General features: G+C 46.9%; 2 protein-coding genes across 3 annotated transcripts in view; both read left to right on the forward strand.

Annotated features, from left to right (window-relative positions):
• The window catches only part of s1pr2 (sphingosine-1-phosphate receptor 2), a 3896-nt gene extending 862 nt beyond the window's left edge, over positions 1-3034 (forward strand). Inside the window, exon 1 of the mRNA XM_084488350.1 lies at positions 1-3034. This exon is cut by the window's left edge and continues 862 nt beyond it. Within this exon, the coding sequence (XP_084344476.1) occupies positions 1-424 (424 nt within the window). The 3' untranslated portion in view covers positions 425-3034.
• A 1819-nt stretch (positions 3035-4853) lies between these two features.
• Positions 4854-19144, forward strand: dnmt1 (DNA (cytosine-5-)-methyltransferase 1). 2 transcript variants are annotated; one of them, XM_084488276.1, is made up of 34 exons: positions 4854-5017; positions 5507-5549; positions 5753-5860; positions 5959-6202; positions 6308-6380; positions 6516-6657; positions 6733-6773; positions 6879-6933; positions 7032-7115; positions 7798-7907; positions 8019-8137; positions 8266-8358; positions 8467-8618; positions 9436-9623; positions 10568-10748; positions 10857-10954; positions 11390-11546; positions 11687-11802; positions 12141-12342; positions 12526-12659; positions 12794-12973; positions 13074-13298; positions 13575-13767; positions 14215-14305; positions 14386-14517; positions 15012-15294; positions 15700-15841; positions 16300-16466; positions 16578-16755; positions 17250-17445; positions 17815-17978; positions 18397-18513; positions 18672-18765; positions 18859-19144. In XM_084488276.1, the coding sequence occupies exons 1-34, from the start codon at positions 4971-4973 to the stop codon at positions 18897-18899; spliced, it is 4590 nt and encodes a 1529-aa protein (XP_084344402.1). In that variant the 5' UTR covers positions 4854-4970; the 3' UTR covers positions 18900-19144. The 2 variants fall into 2 exon arrangements, with proteins under 2 accessions (XP_084344402.1, XP_084344403.1); XM_084488277.1 differs by having other exon boundaries at positions 18862-19144.
• The last annotated feature ends 204 nt before the right edge of the window (positions 19145-19348 follow it).

The following is a 19348-nucleotide window of genomic DNA, read 5'->3' on the forward strand; positions in this document are numbered from 1 at the left end:
CATCTACCTGATCGTGCGCTCCAGCCACCAGGAGGCCACCAACTCGCCGGCGTACGCCCTGCTGAAGACGGTCACCATCGTGCTGGGCGTGTTCATCATGTGCTGGCTGCCCGCCTTCACCTTCCTCATGATGGACTCCTTCTGCTCCATGAAGACCTGCCCCATCCTGAAGGACTCGGACAAGTTCTTCGCCCTGGCCACGCTCAACTCGGCGCTGAACCCCGTCATCTACACGCTGCGCAGCAAGGACATGCGCAAGGAGTTCCTGCGCGTGCTGTGCTGCTGGGGCCTGCTGCGCAGCGGGCGGCCGGCCGACCGCTGCCTGGTGCCCCTGAAGAGCTCCAGCTCCCTGGAGCACTGCACCAACAAACACGAACACCAGCAGACCACGCCCATCATGCAGACGTGCACCACCTGCGTTTGACGGCCGGCCAGCGTGTGCGTGTGTGTGTGTGTGACGCGTGTGTGTGACGCGTGTGTGTCGTGTCGTTTCTTTTCTTGTGCACCTACAAGAGGAAAATAAGGGGGGTGGGGGGGTGGGGGGGGGGGGGGGGGGGGGGCAGGACGTTGGCCGGCTCTCTCTGTGGGCGATTGGGGAAGAGAGAGTGCGAGAGAGAGGGGCGAGCGAGACACGTGCAGCCGGCGCCGGCGCGACCCGGATGAGGAAGCGATCCCGGAGGCCATCGACACCCTGACGGCAGTAGGCCCCTCGTTCAACCCTGTAAAAAAAAAAAAAAAAAAAAGACTTTCTGACTGACTTTCTCTCGCATTTCAACTCCAAAGTGAATTGTATGAATTCTACAATCCCATGTTTTTAACGTGTTCCGTGCAAAACCGAAGCCGTGACCCGTAGCCACGAACGGCTCTGGAAGAGCCCTGGCTTTATGAACTCCTGGGGAGACTTTTGAAAAAGAAAAAATGTGAAAAAAAAAAAAACGTGGGTACTAATTACAGACAATATCTACTAACCTTTACATACAAGCCTAAAGCTCTTTAATTAAAACAACCACCACCACCCCCCCCCCCCCCCGCCGTCATGTATGGAAACGCCCGGTTCGAACACCAAATATATGTACGGCAAATGCCATCTCAATCAGAGTGAGTTGTGGTGAGAACTTGTGTGTACGTCTGCACTGATGCAAAGCGTGCAATGTTGCACTTTGTACATTTGTAGGCGATGTCAGTCTTTCCCCTATGAATTGAATGTTTGCCTTTTTTTTTTTTCCTGAGACTTATGAACATTCCTACGCCCTCATAGACACGCGTGACGTTCGGTCCCTACGTGACACTGCTCATGAGATCGGAGGCCGCAGAGATCCACTCCCTTTGAAACCCTGCACTCCAGACAATCCAAGACACAACATCCCAAACGGCGTCCCCCCCCCACCCCGGGGCTATGTATACCCTTTATATAACCTTTATAGAACCACTTCATTTACCAATACAGACGCCAAGTATTCTGCTTCCATGTACTGCATGAATTCCCTTTGTACTCGTTTGTAAGCGCTCATATGTATGAATCCTGAATGGTATATATCCAAGTACCGACTCCTTCACGGACAAAACCACCCCCCACCCCCCCTCGCCAAACGACCACTCCCATTTGTCCGTTGTATTCAATCCCCATCCTCCAACGCGCTTTCACCGTTGTCTGTTGTATCTTAACAATTTCCTCAGAGGAAGGCTCAATCACAGAACACACTTCCTGGAGTGAGTTGGCACTGATAGATTTCAGCTCTCAAACAGCTGTCACACACACACACACACACACTCTAATGGGACTGTTGTCTTGACAAGTCGTAGCAGTGTAGCAGCAGTGCACTCCCCCCCCCCCCAACCTCCCCTCTCCCCCCCCACCTCCCCTCTCCTCCCTCCCCCTTCCATAGCGTCTTCCTCTTTAGGCAAATGCGGCTGAATGTAAAGTTTGAAGTGTTGAAAGGAGCGTGCGCTCTTCTAATGACAGTATTATTATTATTATTTTTATTATTATTATTCATCGTCGCCGTTTGCATTCGTCTTGCGGGTGATGTCGCTTCCTGGTGCAATGAACAGGCTTGCTCACTCACTCCCACTGTGAAGTCTTACATCGAGAAACAAACAACCCACACACACACACACATATGTTCCCTGTTATCGGGTAGTCATACGCATCTCGCATTACCAGGGGAAGAAATCAGATCTGTCGTGAGTAAACACGTCTCAGCTTTCCGAAGAAAAAGTACATAAAAAAAATAATAAACACCACATATCCCCTACTGAAGGGGGACACCGGATCCAGTTTCAAAGGTGATGCGTGTGTGCGTGATTGTATGCGGGGGTGAGGATTAAGCCCTCGCGGGAAGGTCACCGTCATCCTCCCGACAACGCAACGACTTCCTCTTGACCCCATAGGAAGTCCTGTTTTTTATGTGTTTTTTTCTCTCTCCACAGTCCGGTTCCTGTTCTGTTCTGGCCTCTAAAACGCGTCTTCCTGTCAGACACACACACACACACACACACACACGTTTCCCCTGCAATTAGCGAGACATAGACGCTTTTACTTCCATTATTTCACCAGGTTTTTGACCTTCAGAAAAGCCATGTAGATCTAGCGAAAAAGCACTTTGGCAGCCTCAGCAGCATCCCCCCCCCCCCCCACCACCACACACACCTCCACAGCCACACCTCCCCCTCCTTTCCCCCCCCAGGTATTTTGAGACGTGTTTTAATCTGCGTACCCTTCACTTCATTTTGTTGCCTAACTCTATATTTCAAAATGATATACATAACTCTGTAAGTCATGTATGTATGTACATTCTGTATGTTTCTAGTGTGTGTGTGTGTGTGTGTCTGTGTGTGTGTGTGTGTGTGTGTACAGTTTGTGTGTATGATTGTAACGTGTTAAATATGTATGAAGTGTGTAGTACTGAATGTTCTGTGTGCAATAGCCTTGTATGTCTTGTAGCACGCTGCCTGAGTGAAAATGGTACAATCTTAAACACTAATAGAGGTACATAAACATTGTGTTAATTGTATTCCCTTTTTTTTATACAAAATAAACGAAATACTGAAATAATCATGTGTTGTGCAGTGTTCTTGCGCTTAAGCGCTTGGCTCTGAACGTTCTGCACGTCCTGAGATGTCTACCTGTTGTGACCACATTGGAGAAGTAATCGAAATCGCTGCGTTTTAATCAAACAAGCTCTGACAAGGTCACGAAAGCACTTGTTTCAACACGAAACGGCAGAAACCCCGCTGCGCACTGTAGCGACCATTAATCACGGCTCGCTTTCCTAATAAAAAATCTATTTGAAGGAGGAAGTTGGGTATAGCGTAATGGAAATTTGGTTACAGGGCGTCCAGGTTGAATCTGGTTTATGGTATAAAAAAGAATGGCTATTTGTAATTTGGCTGGGAGGCGCATGCAGAAGGGGGAAAAAAGGCCCTGGGAAGGATTTCTGGCTTTAAGGGGGTGAGTGGGAGAGAGGGGAGAGGCTGACAAGAGTGTAGTCTTGGGAGAGTTGGTGCTGGTTGTTGTCAGACGTCCAGGATTCCTGGGTGGGAAACGCTGGCCGAATAAGCCCCTGGAGGCTGCGCCGTTGGATAGCTGCCAAGACTTTCCAGTGCCTTGCAGGATATGACATCACACTCACAAACCTGCAGGCCAAGCTGTGTACACAAAAACTCTTCAAAGCGGAGAGATCACTTTTAATGCGTTCCAGAAATGTGCTAAAAAATAAAAACACTTTGTACCAGAGAAATCACACTCTTACACAGATGGACGGAAGTGCAGAAAGCTACCGGTATACTTTGTAGAGTTAGAATTGATTCAGCACTGCAATAAAGCATATAAAGGCCTACGTTTGCAAAAAAAACATCTGTTTTTTACATGAAGTATTAGTTAGTAAATAGTATTAGTACAGATAGGAAATTACATGGTACTTCTTTGTGGATTAAGGTGTCTTAGATATGTATGGTATAGCAGCTAAATTATATAGGCTACACAAATATATGCGGCTGTAGTAAATATGCAGGACTCATGGTAGAAGGGAACCTCGTAGTGGCCGAGAAACGATATGCAGGATGGCCGTTAAGGTCTATTTTTAACTAAACAGTGCCACCTTTTGGTCGAATCTGTTAACTACATATAAAAAAATAATAATAATAAATAAATTGGAGAAACGTCATAAGTTACTCATCATGGCTTCGTATACGTTCAAGTAATCAAGCATAATTCTTTACAAAGACGGTAAATTAAACGCAAAATGTAGCTACTGGCCAATTCTGAATTGGATTTGTGTTGTATTGTGTTGTATTTTAATGATTGGACAACATACACAGAATCCCCACAAAGAGCAGCAAAACAACGCCTACAGATGTTTTCATGTAGAACCAGTGTAACACATTAATCACATACATCTACGCAAAACACAAAGATATATATTGGATTGCCTGCGCTTGATCACTAGCGTTGAACAGATAACGGGTAAGCCATTATTAGTAATGACTTCGTGCAGAGGTTGATTACGAGCCACTGACCAATGACGACGATGGCACTTTGTTGTTCAATTTGATTTCTTTCTTCTTCCGCTTATTCACTTGACTAGCTCACTTGTTGCAAACACCGGGGCATGTATTGTTTTAGTTATCCCTCCAGGGACGTTTATAAAACTTGAGATTGCAATACATTCTAAACAATAAATTTAAATTTGTCTTAATAATGTGTTTAAGATATATTTTTTAACGAAGTGCGGAATCAAATATTACACATTATGTATCGCAGTCTCTGCTGGACTCCCCCCTGCATTGGTAGATTCCATAATTCGCGCGAAAAGACGGCCCGCGCGCCCAAACTGCATATAGCATCCATTGGAAGCCACTTGGCATTCTCTGCTCGCGCACTGTTGTCACCAGTGTTTCTTTTTAACATTGTTTTACCATTTTTAACGCATTTTAGTCATTTTATTCCGACTTTTAGATAGTTATCCACAATGCCAACCAAGACCTCGTTGTCTCTGCCCGAGGATGTCAGGAAAAGGTATAGTAAGCAGGATGCTAATCATGCACTGTAGCATGCGTTCAGTTTGTTGCAACATGCGAGCCTACGAAATACTCAACTAATTGGTGTTCGTGTTCCGTTAATCTTACTCCCGGCTGTCCAACTTGTGTTCCTGCATTGCTGAACAATGACGCACTTGTGCCTTTAAAGTTTCCGCTAACGTTAGCGTCATCGATTTCATAACCTTTTAAAGGACTGTTGTCACATAGTGTTTAAGCATCAAGCAGTCCATTGATGCGGGTTTGTTTGAGATTAGGCGTGTGTGGGCAGAACAACGTGTTGGATTTGGCGCCACTCAGGAAGTGTTGTTGTCCAGTGTGCAGCTCCCTCACTGTCATGGGGCTGCCTGGATAACAACAGCGATGCTGGGCGATGTTGTTTTGATGTTCTATAAGTGGCCGCTTTCGGTTTATACTACTTTATTGAACTAAAACTAAATGTAACCCGTATTCGTTGTTTCATATCAAGGCTGCAGGTATTGGAGAAAGAGGAGGATGGGTTTTCAGATGAGGTAAGTCGTGAACCAGGTAGTTTAGACATTTACGTTTTAGGATGATTGATGTTCGCTTATTACAGCAAATTACAACCAACTGTCATCGAACAATACATTCTTAATTGTGCGGAATCCAAGCTTCTATTTCCATTTGTTGTGCTAATGGAAGCTAGTTTGTTATTAGTGCTGTGTTCCTGACACGCTTTACCCTCTCCACTCAGGACCGTGTGAAGGAGAAGCTCAAGCTGGTCCAGGAATTCCTGCAGGATGATGCTCAAGACCAGCTCAGTAGCCTGAAGGAGAAGATGAAAAGTTCAGAGCTCTCCATGGTCCGTTCTCCTTTATTTACTCTAAATCATCATTGCAACTGTTTCTTCTACATCGCTCACTGTTCTGTATGCCCCCCCCCCCCCACACCATATTTTAGGAGGGCTACCTTTCCAAAGTCAAGGCCCTACTGGGACAGGAGCTGGCCCAGTCCACAAATGGCGAGGGTGTGAATGGGCAGAGTGGGAAGACGAACGGCCTGGCGACAAACGGCTCCCACAAAGAGGAGGACGATGCAGAGGTAACCATGGACACCCAGGAAGAGGTGGCGCCGCTGAAGTCCCCCGCCGCTGCCGCTAAAGGAAAGAATGGCCGCAAGAGCAAGGCGGACTCCGATACAAAGAGTAAGTAGTGGGCAGTGGGCACTCATTCAGACTGCCAGCGACAACCTTAATGTGTGGCTTTGTATTTGAATGACCTAATCATGGCCCTCCTTGTGACTTGTGTAGAGTCGCCTGGAAGCGCACGGGTCACAAGGAACAGCGGCAAACAGCCGAGCATCATGTCTATGTTCGCCAAAGTGTGAGTGTCCTCTTTTAATGCGTTGTTGGACTACGTTTCAAATGGCGGCTACGAGAAGCTCTGCGTTCCCGTTCCACCGGTCGGGACGGTTTGATTGGTCTTGTGTTCACTGTCGCCGTGACTCTTCTTTTTCAGACAAAAGAGGAAGTCTGATGAGGTGAATGGAGAAGACTCGACGGGACAGAACGGACAGAAGGAACAGAATGGGCAAAGTGAGCAGAACGGAGAGAAAGAAGCCAAGAAAGAGCAGCAGGATGAGGAAGATGACGCCACAGAGGTAAGTGGTCCCATGCAGCAGTTAATAGAACCCAAATCAAATTGTTAAACATTCTAACGTTGATATTTCTTGTAGTCCCGGGAAGAGAAGCGTCTGAAAGTGGAGTCTGATGAAAGGTCGGTTTTGTTAAGGCATGGATGTTAAATTGGACAAATATTTCTCAAGTTGGAGCTGTAACTGAATTGGGACAACTGTGTTTTTTTTTATCATGTTCTTTTCAGTGTTCCTGAGAAAGCGACAAGTGAAGTAAAGAATACGCCAGTCACTGCTGCAAAGGTACGGTCTTGTACTGGTGTGGCTCGAGCCAGTCGAGTTCTACTACTTGCGTTTTCCTTCAGCATCTGAAAGAAAATGTCCTTCCAACTGTTTTCCAGACCCCACCTCCCAAATGTCCAGACTGCAGGCAGTACTTGGATGACTCGGACCTCAAGTTCTTCCAGGGGGATCCTGACACTGCGGTAGGATTAGTTATATTTTCAATATTGCCAAAGAAAATCCAGATAAAAAAATCAACTGTCAATAGCAGCGTTCATATCATACCATTGACAACGTTTTTCTCGGTCAGTACTCTGTAGTGCTTATTCAATGTTCTGCTAAATTGAATGGTGCTGTATATTTTCTAATTGCTAAAACCCATCGTTCACATGCATTTTAAAACTTGGTCAAGTGCTCATATATTCTCTTCATTCATGTGCTTTTGTCATGATCTTATGTGAATACCGTGCATAATCACATAATGGTGTTCTGTCTCCAGAGACCGGTAACTGTTGAAATTCATAATTGTATGTAAGGGTAATCAAAGCCTATATTTTCTGTCCACTTCAATGTAAATGCTGACATGAACACAAGCGTTGTCATGTTGTGACGAGGGGAATTGGTTGGCAGGGGCGGCCCTGTAATTTAGTGGCAACACTGAGCGTTGCGTGTAGACGGCTGTGTGAAACTGATAAGCCAACTAATTATTACCAAGCGATTAAACCACTCAAGTCACAAATTGGGAATCATTATTAAGCCGTTAATAAAAAGAATCCTGATTGGAATCAGTCGACAGCAGGTCTGACTAATCGGTTTATGCGCAATCTTAGTCGTGGCCTCCTGTTGGATGTTGTTGTACTTGACATGAATATTTTTCTTCTGCAGCTGGATGAGCCAGAGATGCTTACAGACGAGCGGCTGTCACTGTTTGACTCAAACGAGGATGGGTTTGAGAGCTACGAGGACCTCCCACAACACAAAATCACTAACTTCAGGTGCAGCTATGTAAAATGGTCGCCAAATTATGACCGTTGGTTAATAAAGAGAACTCCTAGCCATGCAACCTCTTGTACTGCAGTTAAAATATGACTTGTTTTGTCCTGCAGCGTGTACGACAAGAAGGGCCATCTTTGCCCTTTTGACGCTGGTCTGATCGAGAAGAACGTGGAGCTGTACTTCAGTTGTGTGGTTAAGCCCATCTATGATGACAACCCTTGCTTGGACGGTACTGCATACGTTCCCTATTTAAACACACTGCACCGATGTATAAAAAAAATTATACTGTTCGAAAATCAACTTTTCCAAATCATACCCAGCCAATGTATTAAGCAAGTGGCTACTTTGGATCTACAGGAGGAGTTCCCGCTAAGAAGCTTGGGCCCATCAATGCTTGGTGGATCACAGGGTTTGATGGTGGAGAGAAGGCTTTGATTGGCTTCACGACAGGTACACATTTCTTGTTGTCAGTCCAGACCATCCTGGTCCTTATTGACTCATGACGTGTCATTTCATATCTCTTAAATCTATTAAATCACCGACTATTTCAATTTGCAGCCTTTGCCGACTACATCTTGATGCAGCCCAGTGAAGAGTACTCGTCCATCTTTGCACTCATGCAGGAGAAGATTTACATGAGTAAGATAGTGGTGGAGTTCCTACAGAAGAACCCCGACGTCTCTTATGAGGACCTCCTCAACAAGATCGAGGTGAGGGCAGACTGTAAAAAAATAAAATTAATGATGGGCATGGGGGCCCTGACATCCATGTTTGACACACGACCAATGTGAAGCTTTAGTGGATAATGGTGGCACCATTATCTGAAATCTAATGCAAGAAACGATCAAAGTTTGGAACATTGAGTGAGGGAATCGAACAGCCCATCTCACACTCTATGGCCCAAAATCAATATTCATTTAAAATCTTTTCACAATATAAAGCTGTCAAACAGTACCGCTCCAATGCATATAATGTGGAGATCGACCAGCCACTAACATCTGGCTCAAAGAAGAAATGTTTTCCCTTTTTTGCATAAAGAAAATTAATTCTTAACACTAAATAAGAACAAGGTCCTGTTTCTTTGCATGTGCCCTAGCCCCGGGAAAGGAGCGACACACACGGCGAAACGCTGATCAGTATCCCCCTCGGGAGCGGGTTCGTGGACTACAACCATGCCGGACACAACTTAACTTTGAATGATTATTCCCATTTACAGCCGCTGGACAATCAGTTACCAGCAGCCTGTTTACGTCACACAAAAGTACCTACTCCGCTCGCTTGGAACCTCGACGGAGGTAGTACAAAAAAAAAAAAAAGTACCCGGTACTAGGTACCAGGTACTTTTTTTGCCAATGGAAACGCAAAAAAGGCGAGTCGAGCTGGTACTGGCGGTGGAAAAGCGGCATAAGTCTCAAAAAGACCTTAGTCCCAAACACAGGCGGGTCATGGCTGCCACTGATGTCATGGCAGTGATCCAGAAAGGCTCGCTGTTGATCTGACGCCCGTTCTCCCTGCTGCCCCCTGCAGACCACAGTGCCCCCCGCAGGCCTCAACTTCAACCGCTTCACGGAGGACACGCTGCTGCGCCACGCTCAGTTTGTGGTGGAGCAGGTGGAGAGCTACGACGAGGCCGGGGACCAGGACGAGCAGCCCATCATCGTCACCCCCTGCATGAGGGACCTCATCAAACTGGCCGGAGTCACCCTGGGGAAGAGGTGCGGCCAAACACTCCTTTTTAGTTTTGTCTTATATATATTTTGGACAGTATTTAATTATATTTATTTTTGCCTTTAAAGTAGTCACTTTAATTCCTTTGCTGTAATTGATGTACGTGTTGTTACAGTTCATATTGCCGGAAATGTTTTTTATTCCCTTTTTTCCTTATGCAAGATGAATGCTTTGGGATTTAACATTTGCCCCTTGTTTTTATTTTTGTTTTGCTTGTGGCCACATATTCCTGCTCCTTGCACCTCTTATTTCCCCCGACGTCTAACGTTCCTCTTAACATTCCTAATGCAGCATGCTGCTGTACTGGTAGGTAGGCCTAGCTACGACTGCTTCACCCACATGTGTGGTGCATTTTATTCAAATGTTTGTCTTTCACACTTGGTGGAAAAATGCGTTGGCGTTTTGCTATTACAACGGCTCAATCTATAAAATAAAAAGGGCACAATCTTATTTTTTGGGGTTGGAATTTGACTAGAATAAAGATAGTCTGCAAGGATCTTTTTCCAAGCTAATAAAATGCAAATGTCTAAACATTGCAGATTACCGGATCTGCTCAATGGGCATTTCAAGTATTTAAGCTTTTTTTTTTTTTAATGCCATTTCATGTAATTGTTGCACATTATCAATAGTGAAAACCCCTCTGCATACGTGGTGCTTTACTCACGTAGGCAGAATGCTGGACAGCCTTGGCTTGAGGCAGTCTCACAGCTCACTGCCTTTTTTAAGTCGTGTTTTTCCTGAACGTGTGTGTATACCATCCGTTTTCCAAGACTCTTGCATCATAGTCATTTGCTTGATCGTTGCATGGCTTGGTCATCGGCTCCTTCACCAGGGCTCAAAGTCTTGAGGACATCTTGACTCCATGCACCCCCGGTTTACTGCCATCACACCCGACTGGCCGTTCCTCCAAAACACTATGTTGCCTTTACAGGAGAGCCGCCAGAAGACAGGCCATACGCCACCCAACCAAGATCGAAAAGGACAGCAAGGGCCCCACCAAGGCCACCACCACAAAGCTGGTCTACACCATCTTCGACACCTTCTTCTCCGACCAGATTGATCAGATCGACAAGGATGGCGGTATCAAGAGGCAACGCTGTGGCGTCTGTGAAGTAGGTTCACTTTGGAACCAACGGGTCCCGTTGCGGGACCCTGTGTAGGGCAACTCTGAACGGGGAAGAGCATTTCTCCTAATTCTGTGCACCTTTTGCTGTCAATAGGTCTGTCAGTCTTCAGATTGTGGCAAGTGCATCGCATGCAAGGACATGATCAAGTTTGGCGGCAGTGGCCGAAGCAAGCAGGCCTGTCGACAGAGGAGGTGAGAATAGGCCTGGGCAATAAAACAATATATGATCGTGATAGACTTTTGATCAATATAAAACATGTTCAATATAAATCGATAAGAGACCGGACCCCCGAATCTAGCAGCTGTGTTTGTTACACAAACACGGTTCCATACTTATTTACAATAGTTGAGTGTTTTTCATTGTTGTATCGATATTGGAGTATTTATCAACGAAGAACAGTGGATGGTCATATAACAGAAGTGTTTACATCCAGCATGGTAATTCCTAGTCTTTTTAGGTCATTCAAATTATCAATAGTTATATCTATCAATATGATCAAGTTATATCGTGATGTCCTTCAGCCATATCGCCCAGGCCTAGGTGAGAATACGGTTGGTTTCTTTGATGCCCTGGGTCTAGAGGTCCAGCCCGCTCTATGAATGTAACCTTGCTCTCTCTACGCTAAGGTGTCCGAACCTCGCAGTGAAGGAGGCGGAGGACGACGAGAACATCGAAGAGGAAGATATAATCGTGGAGATAAAGAAGAGCAGCAAGAAGGTCCCCATCGCCAAGAAGAAGAAGCAGGCCTCAGTCAAGCTCTCGTGGGTGGGAGAGGTCGTCGAGGTAAACCTGACCCAATGGCCCATAGTTCTGCCCAGGTTGCAATTTTCTACGGATGAATTCTCATAAATGGTCACTTCACGGGTTTAGAGGCAGTTTTTCTTTTTTATTGTATTCTTTGTAATGATTTCCCTGTTTGTCAGACCGAGGGAAAGAGGCGCTACTACAAGAAGGTGAAGGTGAACGACGAGCTCATCGAGGTGGGAGACTGTGTCTCCGTCTCCTCAGAGGATCCAACTACTGCCCTCTACCTGGCCAGGTCTGCTTGCATTTCTTGGAAGGCATCTTTAAAGGTCCCATGACATGCTCACCAGGTGTGAGTGTCAAAAATCTGCCTCTTCTGACATCACAGTGTCCACCTAGATGTGTGATGGCTAGATGAGCAACGTGTGCGGTCCACTGGGTAGGCTGGTCGACTGATCTGTCCAGCACACATCTAGGTGGACACGCCCACTTGTGATGTCATAAGGGGCAGATTTTCAAAACTGCTCGTAACGACTAATCCCACTGGCACCTGGTGGCATGTCACGGGACCTTTAACGTGAGCTTGAAATCACGGAGGCGAATCTGAATTAAAACCGGTGCCGGCTTCTCCAGGATCACTTCCATGTGGGAGGACGGCAGCGGCAAGATGTTCCACGCACACTGGTTCCTCCGGGGCACGGGCACCGTGCTGGGCGAGTCCTCTGACCCCCTGGAGCTGGTCCTGGTGGACGACTGTGAAGACATGCAGCTCAGCTACGTGGAGGGCAAAGTCAACGTCATGTACAAGGCCCCCACCGAGAACTGGGCCATGGAGGTACAGCAAGACTCGTGTAACGTCTTTTCTAAAAGAGAAATGTTGAACTTCAAAGTTTACTTTGAATTTTTTTCTTTTTTTTTTCTTTTAATTCTTCAGTTACACTACTATAGTTGTAGTAAATATCTAATTGGCCCCAGTATGGTGCTACTGATGTGTCTAAATGTGTTGTTTACTTTCTAGGGCGGAATGGATGACGAGATAAAAGTGATCGAGGACGATGGAAAGAGTTTCTTCTACCAGTTCTGGTACGAGCCGGAGTGCGCTCGCTTCGAAACGCCTCCCGCCTTCGTCCCCCAGGAAGACTCGAAACACAAGTAAGCTCCGGCGACCGCTTCCGATGTCCTTCACCTGCGCCCCCCCCCCCCCCCCTTCGCGCACGCTAGCTTAGCGGTGTAGCTCCGTTGCGCTCTAACCTTGGGTGGGGGGGAACACACCTTTTGTCTCGCAGGCACTGCATGAGCTGCGTCAGGACCAACGAAAAGGAGGAGCAGGAGACCCCTCGCGTGGCAGAGCCCCTGGGGGACCAGGACCACGACTCCAAGGCCGTTTACGCCGTGGCCCTCTTCAAAGGAGCACAGTTCAGAGTGGGAGACAGTGTATATCTCCCCCCTGACGCTTTTAACTTTAGGTAGGCTGCGCGTTGACACTCACCATACACCCGTTTTGTGCAAAGTCTTTCTTTTGCAGGCGGGGCTAAACATTTTGTCGTCCCCCTGCTCGTCTCTCAGCGTTAAGGCGGCTAGTCCCGTCAAGAAGTCTCACAGGAAGGAGGACGTGGACGAAGATCTGTACCCAGAGTACTACAGGAAGTCCTCAGACTACATCAAGGGCTCCAACCTGGACGCGCCCAAGCCCTTCCGCATCGGCCGCATCAAGGAGATCTTCTGCCACCGGCGCAGCAACGGGAAGCCCGACATGTCGGAGGTCAAACTGAGGGTCTACAAGTTGTACAGGTACTGCTTGTTGCGGACCCGCGTCACTAAAACGGTAGCGCTTTGTGTTCAGTTCTGACCTCTAGAGGGCACTGAGCACAAGCAATGTAAACGATTGCAAGCAACCGTGATGCAATACTCAAGGCGTTAAACTAGGCAAAGCAACAGTATAAAACAACTTGGTTTTCTCTGTATAAAAGGTGGATTATCACAAATGTATCCAAGACCCTGAATGAGTTTATCATCTCCAATTAGATGTTTATTTTAATGCTACATGTTTAACCCTACCTTCCTCAGGCCTGAGAACACCCACAAAGGCGTGAAGGCCAGCTACCACACAGACATTAACCAGCTGTACTGGAGCGAGGAGGAGGGCACCGTGAACATGGCGGAGGTGCTGGGCCGCTGTCAAGTGGAGTATGCGGAGGACCTGAATGAGTCCGTGCAGGACTTCTCCAGTGGCGGCCCTGACCGCTTCTACTTCCTTGAGGTGACTTGTTCTTAACAATCGGCTGTGTAAAACATGCAGACTATATAAACCCTGCTGAAGGATGCATCATGTCCTGATGGTGGATCCCAAACCTTAAGCTATTTTTTTGCATCGCTGTATCGTAGCATGACTTGAAGCACATCTTGGTGAGGGCAGTTGCAGTATCGCGTGTTGCCAAGGCAACGACAGGGATGAAAAACTTCTGCATAACTGCAAACAAAAACTGAAGTGAGAAAATAAATTAGCAAAACACTCGCCTGTGTAAACGGCAAAGTGGAAGTGGAAACTTCTTAATTATGAGATTCCTAATCTTGGTGGCTAGCTTATTTTGTATGTAAAGACGACTAAATTGGCGTGGACTTCGCAGATGGGAGTTTAACGAAGGACATGGCTGCATTAAATCAATTGCAAAGTTCTTAACGATAAGTTGACCTGTATCCCACACAGGCTTACAATGCAAAAACCAAGGGCTTTGAGGACCCGCCCAACCACGCCCGGTCTGCTGTCCAGAAGGGGAAAGGCAAGGGCAAAGGAAAAGGTAAGGTCCTTCTATTGAACCCTCTTGTGTCATGTACCAGGCATAGCTGTGATTATTGATGGTCCATGGTGTCTGTTCAGGGAAAGGCAAAGGAAAGTCCTCTGCGCCTCAGGAGGACGTGCAGGAACCGCAGGTGCCCCAAGTGCCCAAGTACCGCACCCTGGACGTGTTCTCTGGCTGTGGGGGGCTCTCTGAAGGGTTCCATCAGGCCGGTGAGTGCCTCTTCATCATGTTGGACACTGTCTTCCCAATGGGCTCTCTGTGTTAAAATCATGTACATCACAGTGGGAGCAGCGTTTTGGATAAGCTGTAGTTTCAGATGACGTATGAATGAATGATCTTTATTGTCAATGTACAAGAACACCAAAATTTTGGAGCGCTCCCCCTGGTGCTTAAAAACTGGGGGAAAAAACCTGGTGCTTAAAAGACTGGTAACTAAAATATACAGTATTATTAAAACCGACTATATAGGCTTAAAACTAAAATAAATACACATGGATACAACTAAAACTGAGTAAAGACTAGATTAAAATCATCAAAACGCACTACTGCTAAAGAGTAGGAATGACCCTTGACGCCTGTGAGAAAAGTGGCGGTAGCGGATACTATTGGTCCCGTTTAAGTCTCGTCTCATTTTCCCACTGGCGGCATTAGAAATGTTCCACAGCATGTCCCCTTTGTAACAGAACACTTTGTTTTCCCCCAGACATCTCGGAGACCCTGTGGGCCATCGAGATGTGGGAGCCCGCCGCCCAGGCCTTCAGGCTGAACAACCCCGGCACCACGGTGTTCACGGAGGACTGCAACGTGCTGCTGAAGCTGGTCATGTCCGGGGAGAAGACCAACTCCCTGGGCCAGAAGCTGCCCCAGAAGGGCGACGTGGAGATGCTGTGTGGAGGCCCGCCCTGCCAAGGCTTCAGTGGCATGAACCGCTTCAACTCGCGCACCTACTCAAAGTTCAAGAACTCCCTGGTGGTCTCCTACCTGAGGTGTGTGGAGCCGCCATGTTGTCCTCTTACAACAGAGAGCTGGGTGATGTAGTGAACATTCAAACAATCAAGTGTATTGTTGATTAGTGCTGAACGATGCGTTTAACAGTCATCGCGATATGGACAAACGTGATCATCCATCGCAGAGAACTGCCTGAACTGCGATAAAATGGTATATTTACACGCTTCATAGTAGTGCTAACAAACTCTGACTATATTTATGTGGCGGTTTTCGGACATTTATTCTTATTAAACTAGTCATTATATCGTTACATTATCTGGTTTGACAGGTTAATGCCAGTGTAAAAGCATACATTAAATCTTTTTTTACGATGTTTAAACTGCTTATTTTAGAAATAATATGAATACTTTTTTAATGCTGACATATCCCTTCCTGTTTTCCAGTTACTGCGACTACTACAGACCCAAGTTCTTCCTGCTGGAGAACGTGAGGAACTTCGTGTCCTTCAAAAGCTCCATGGTGCTGAAGCTCACTCTGCGCTGCCTCGTGCGCATGGGCTACCAGTGCACCTTCGGAGTGCTTCAGGTCAGTCCCCCAGAGATGTGGCAGACTTACCACTTCAGTTTTGAAGTGTTCTCATGTGTAACTTCCCGGGAAATCCAGTTCTCGCAAGAGCAAAATTTGAATTGAATCAGCGAGTCACTCTGGGAACGAGCAATAACCCAGAACATTAACCAATCACATCGGTGTATCTGATATAGGCGGGCCAAAAGCATTTGTTTTACCAACCAGATACGGCAAGAGTCTAATCTATTGGTTAGCTCCGCTGGTCTGGATACATCACCCCTTGTATTCTTCTGACTGGTCGTAGTGTTATCCAATTGCGTGCAGTGCTATTTTCAAATGCAATGCTTGGTGCCGCCCCTCGAGTTGGGCCATTTTCATGACTCGTTGCCAGACCCTACAGCTTTCTAGACGTGGGTCTGGATTTCCGGGCTAATGTGTGACTGCAGCGGACACTAACGGTGTGTTTGTGTGTGCAGGCCGGTCAGTACGGCGTGGCCCAGACGCGCCGCAGGGCCATCATCTTGGCGGCCGCTCCGGGGGAGAAGCTGCCGCGGTACCCAGAGCCGCTGCACGTGTTTGCCCCCCGGGCCTGCTCCCTGAACGTGGTGGTGGACGAGAAGAAGTACTTCAGCAACGTCACACGGTAACTCCACAGCACCTCCCTCCCTCCCGCAGCGTCAGGCCTTGGTTGTTGAGGAGGAATGTTGACCGACTGCGTCTGGTTCTGATCGCGATGCCTGCGTTCCCGCTTCAGGGGTAACGGAGGAATCTACAGAACCATCACCGTCCGCGACGCCATGTCGGACCTGCCAGAGATCCGCAACGGACACGCGTCCCTGGAGATCTCGTACAACGGCGAGCCCCAGTCCTGGTTCCAGAGGCAGATCCGGGGAACGCAGTACCAACCCATCCTCAGAGATCACATCTGCAAGGTAAGAGATTAGTATTTTAATAGAATGTTATTTTTATTTTTTTGTTTTTGTTATATAGTGTATACACTATCTGTATATTGAGTACAGTTGTAGTGGCTGGGGTGTTGTTACTCCAAGCTGAAAGATTCTGGGTTTGGTCGGCTCCTTTAAATCAAGTCTGAAGACTTTTCTGTTTCCCATTTAACATTCATTTTTGTTTTATTTCTATTCAAGTATAGAATACACGTAGAAAAGTGAATAAAAAAATATATGATGTATTTTAATCTTGATGTATTTCGTGACCCTGTAAAGCACTTTGCGTGGCCTTGTGTCTGAATTGTGCTTTATAAATAAACTTGCCCTGCCTTGGTCCCTAATGTCAGACCAACCGCACTTAATCATTTTTGGTGAAAGATGCACAAATAATCTCCTTAACAGTCAACGGCTCGCCTTCTGTCTGAGATGAAAGTGTCCACTCAGATGAAGGACCGATGTGACGTGCTTCCCTCGTTCAGGACATGAGTGCCCTGGTGGAGGGCCGCATGAGGCACATCCCGCTGGCACCCGGGTCCGACTGGAGGGATCTGCCCAACCTGGAGGTGCGGCTGAAGGACGGCACGCTGACGAAGAAGCTCCGCTACACACACCCCGACAAGAAGAACGGCCGCAGCAGCACCGGCGCGCTCAGGGGCGTTTGCACCTGTTCCGGAGGTGTGTGTTTTGATTATCAGTTTTTTAGGGTGGTTATCGGTAGGCCTGAACGATTTGGGGAAATAATCTTAATTGTGATTATTTCGACCAGTATTGCAAATGCGATTTTTCTTTTAAGTTCCTTATGTTCTGTATTATTCACTAAACAAGCAATAAATCATTCTTTAGTACGACCAACACAACATTGGAAGCAGCCTTTGCGATTTGCAAATCGTGTTAGATTACATGGCAATATCTGTTTTGAATTCGATTGATTGTTCAGCCCTAGTTATCGGAGTGCCAGTTCTAATGGTTGTGTCCTTGGTGATGGCTACAACACGCCTGTTGTCATGGTGCCATGTCATGAACGTGTGCCCTGTGTGTGTGTAGGGACGTCGTGTGACCCCGCTGACAGGCAGTTCAACACCCTGATCCCCTGGTGCCTGCCCCACACTGGCAACCGCCACAACCACTGGGCCGGGCTCTACGGCCGGCTGGAGTGGGACGGCTTCTTCAGCACCACAGTGACCAACCCCGAGCCCATGGGCAAACAGGTGCGTTGGACTACAAGTCTTAGTGTACATTTTACAAACAAAATAATGCTTGCTGTAGCTTCACAACAACCCAAGTAAAAACAATTAAATATGTGGTTCACCTTTGGTTCACCCCGTGACACACGGGGTGTGGTGTGATTAGCAGCTACAAGCCGTTGTGAAAATATGTCAAAGACAAAAAAAAAATCTGTCTTATGACATCACAGTTGGGCGTGTCCACCTAGATGTGTGCTGGATAGATCAGTCTACCAGCCTACCCAGTGGACTGTAGCAAATGTTGCTCATCCATCAGTCACAACATTTTCAAAACGGCTTGTAACGGCTAATCACCTGGTGGCATGTCATGGGACCTTTAAGCTCTTAGGGTGGACCGTTTTGCTCTTGGCCGAGTTGAACTGATGTTCTCTTGAATCCCCAGGGCCGTGTGCTCCATCCTGAGCAGCACCGAGTGGTCAGCGTGAGGGAGTGTGCGCGCTCTCAAGGCTTCCCCGACACCTACCGCTTCTTCGGCAACATTCTGGACAAACACAGACAGGTACGACCAGCTGGAGACATGTGGTTTATGAGCACCACTTTATTTTTATTTTTTTGCTCTTAAAATTATTTGGAGAATGTCCTTGGGCAGCAGGGCCTTGGTGTCAGATGTTGTAATCTTAAAACTGCTGCGTTCATGACGGCCATGTCTCCTCTCAGGTGGGGAACGCCGTGCCTCCGCCCCTCTCCAGAGCCATCGGTCTGGAGATCAAAAAGTGCATCTTGGAGCGGATCAAAGAGGAAGGCGTACAAGGTGACTCCAGTTAGTCCATCTTATTCAATTACCCCCCCTCCCTAAAATAGCCCAGTCTCCATTGGAACACTAACGGTGTTCCTTACTTTGCAGCAGAGAACGTGAAAGAAGAGAAGATGGAGGTTATTGATTAATTTCCCTGAAGTCCATTCCTTAACTCCTGACGCCAGAGCCCCTGGGTTATCGGTTTTAATCTTTCGTCTGGCCTCGAGCCGTGTCACTAACTGGCTACTTCGGACATTCTGTGCAGTTTCGTTCCATGAAATCCTCAAGTTTCTAATGTGGTTTTAACTGTGTATTGAAAGGCATTCACATGATGAATAAAATGTATGTAGTTTTTATATGTTGTAACATTTCAAATAAAGCGCTTATAAATGGATCACTTGACGTCGGCCCAGATTTTCTTTAATTGTACCCTGCTGATTCAGCATTTTGACAGATGTTGCTGATAATTCCTACTATTGGTACTCTGTGGTAATGTACAATGGACATGTAGTGGACTAAACTAGTGAAGATATTTCATGTACTCGTCTCAGTGGAGTCATTGCAGAGAAAGGCCCCGTCCCAATTCTTCCCCTAGATC

The sequence above is a fragment of the Micromesistius poutassou genome (genome assembly GCF_964030765.1).
Source record: "Micromesistius poutassou genome assembly, chromosome: 1".
Taxonomy (NCBI): Eukaryota; Metazoa; Chordata; class Actinopteri; order Gadiformes; family Gadidae; genus Micromesistius; species Micromesistius poutassou.

Excerpts from the sequence above, each read along its gene's own strand:
- dnmt1 (XM_084488276.1), top strand. The coding sequence starts at position 4,971 with ATGCCAACCAAGACCTCGTTGTCTCTGCCCGAGGATGTCAGGAAAAG. Across the intron at positions 7,908-8,018 it reads CACAAAATCACTAACTTCAG|CGTGTACGACAAGAAGGGCC; the intron begins GTGCAGCTATGT and ends TTTGTCCTGCAG. Across the intron at positions 11,803-12,140 it reads ACTGCCCTCTACCTGGCCAG|GATCACTTCCATGTGGGAGG; the intron begins GTCTGCTTGCAT and ends CGGCTTCTCCAG.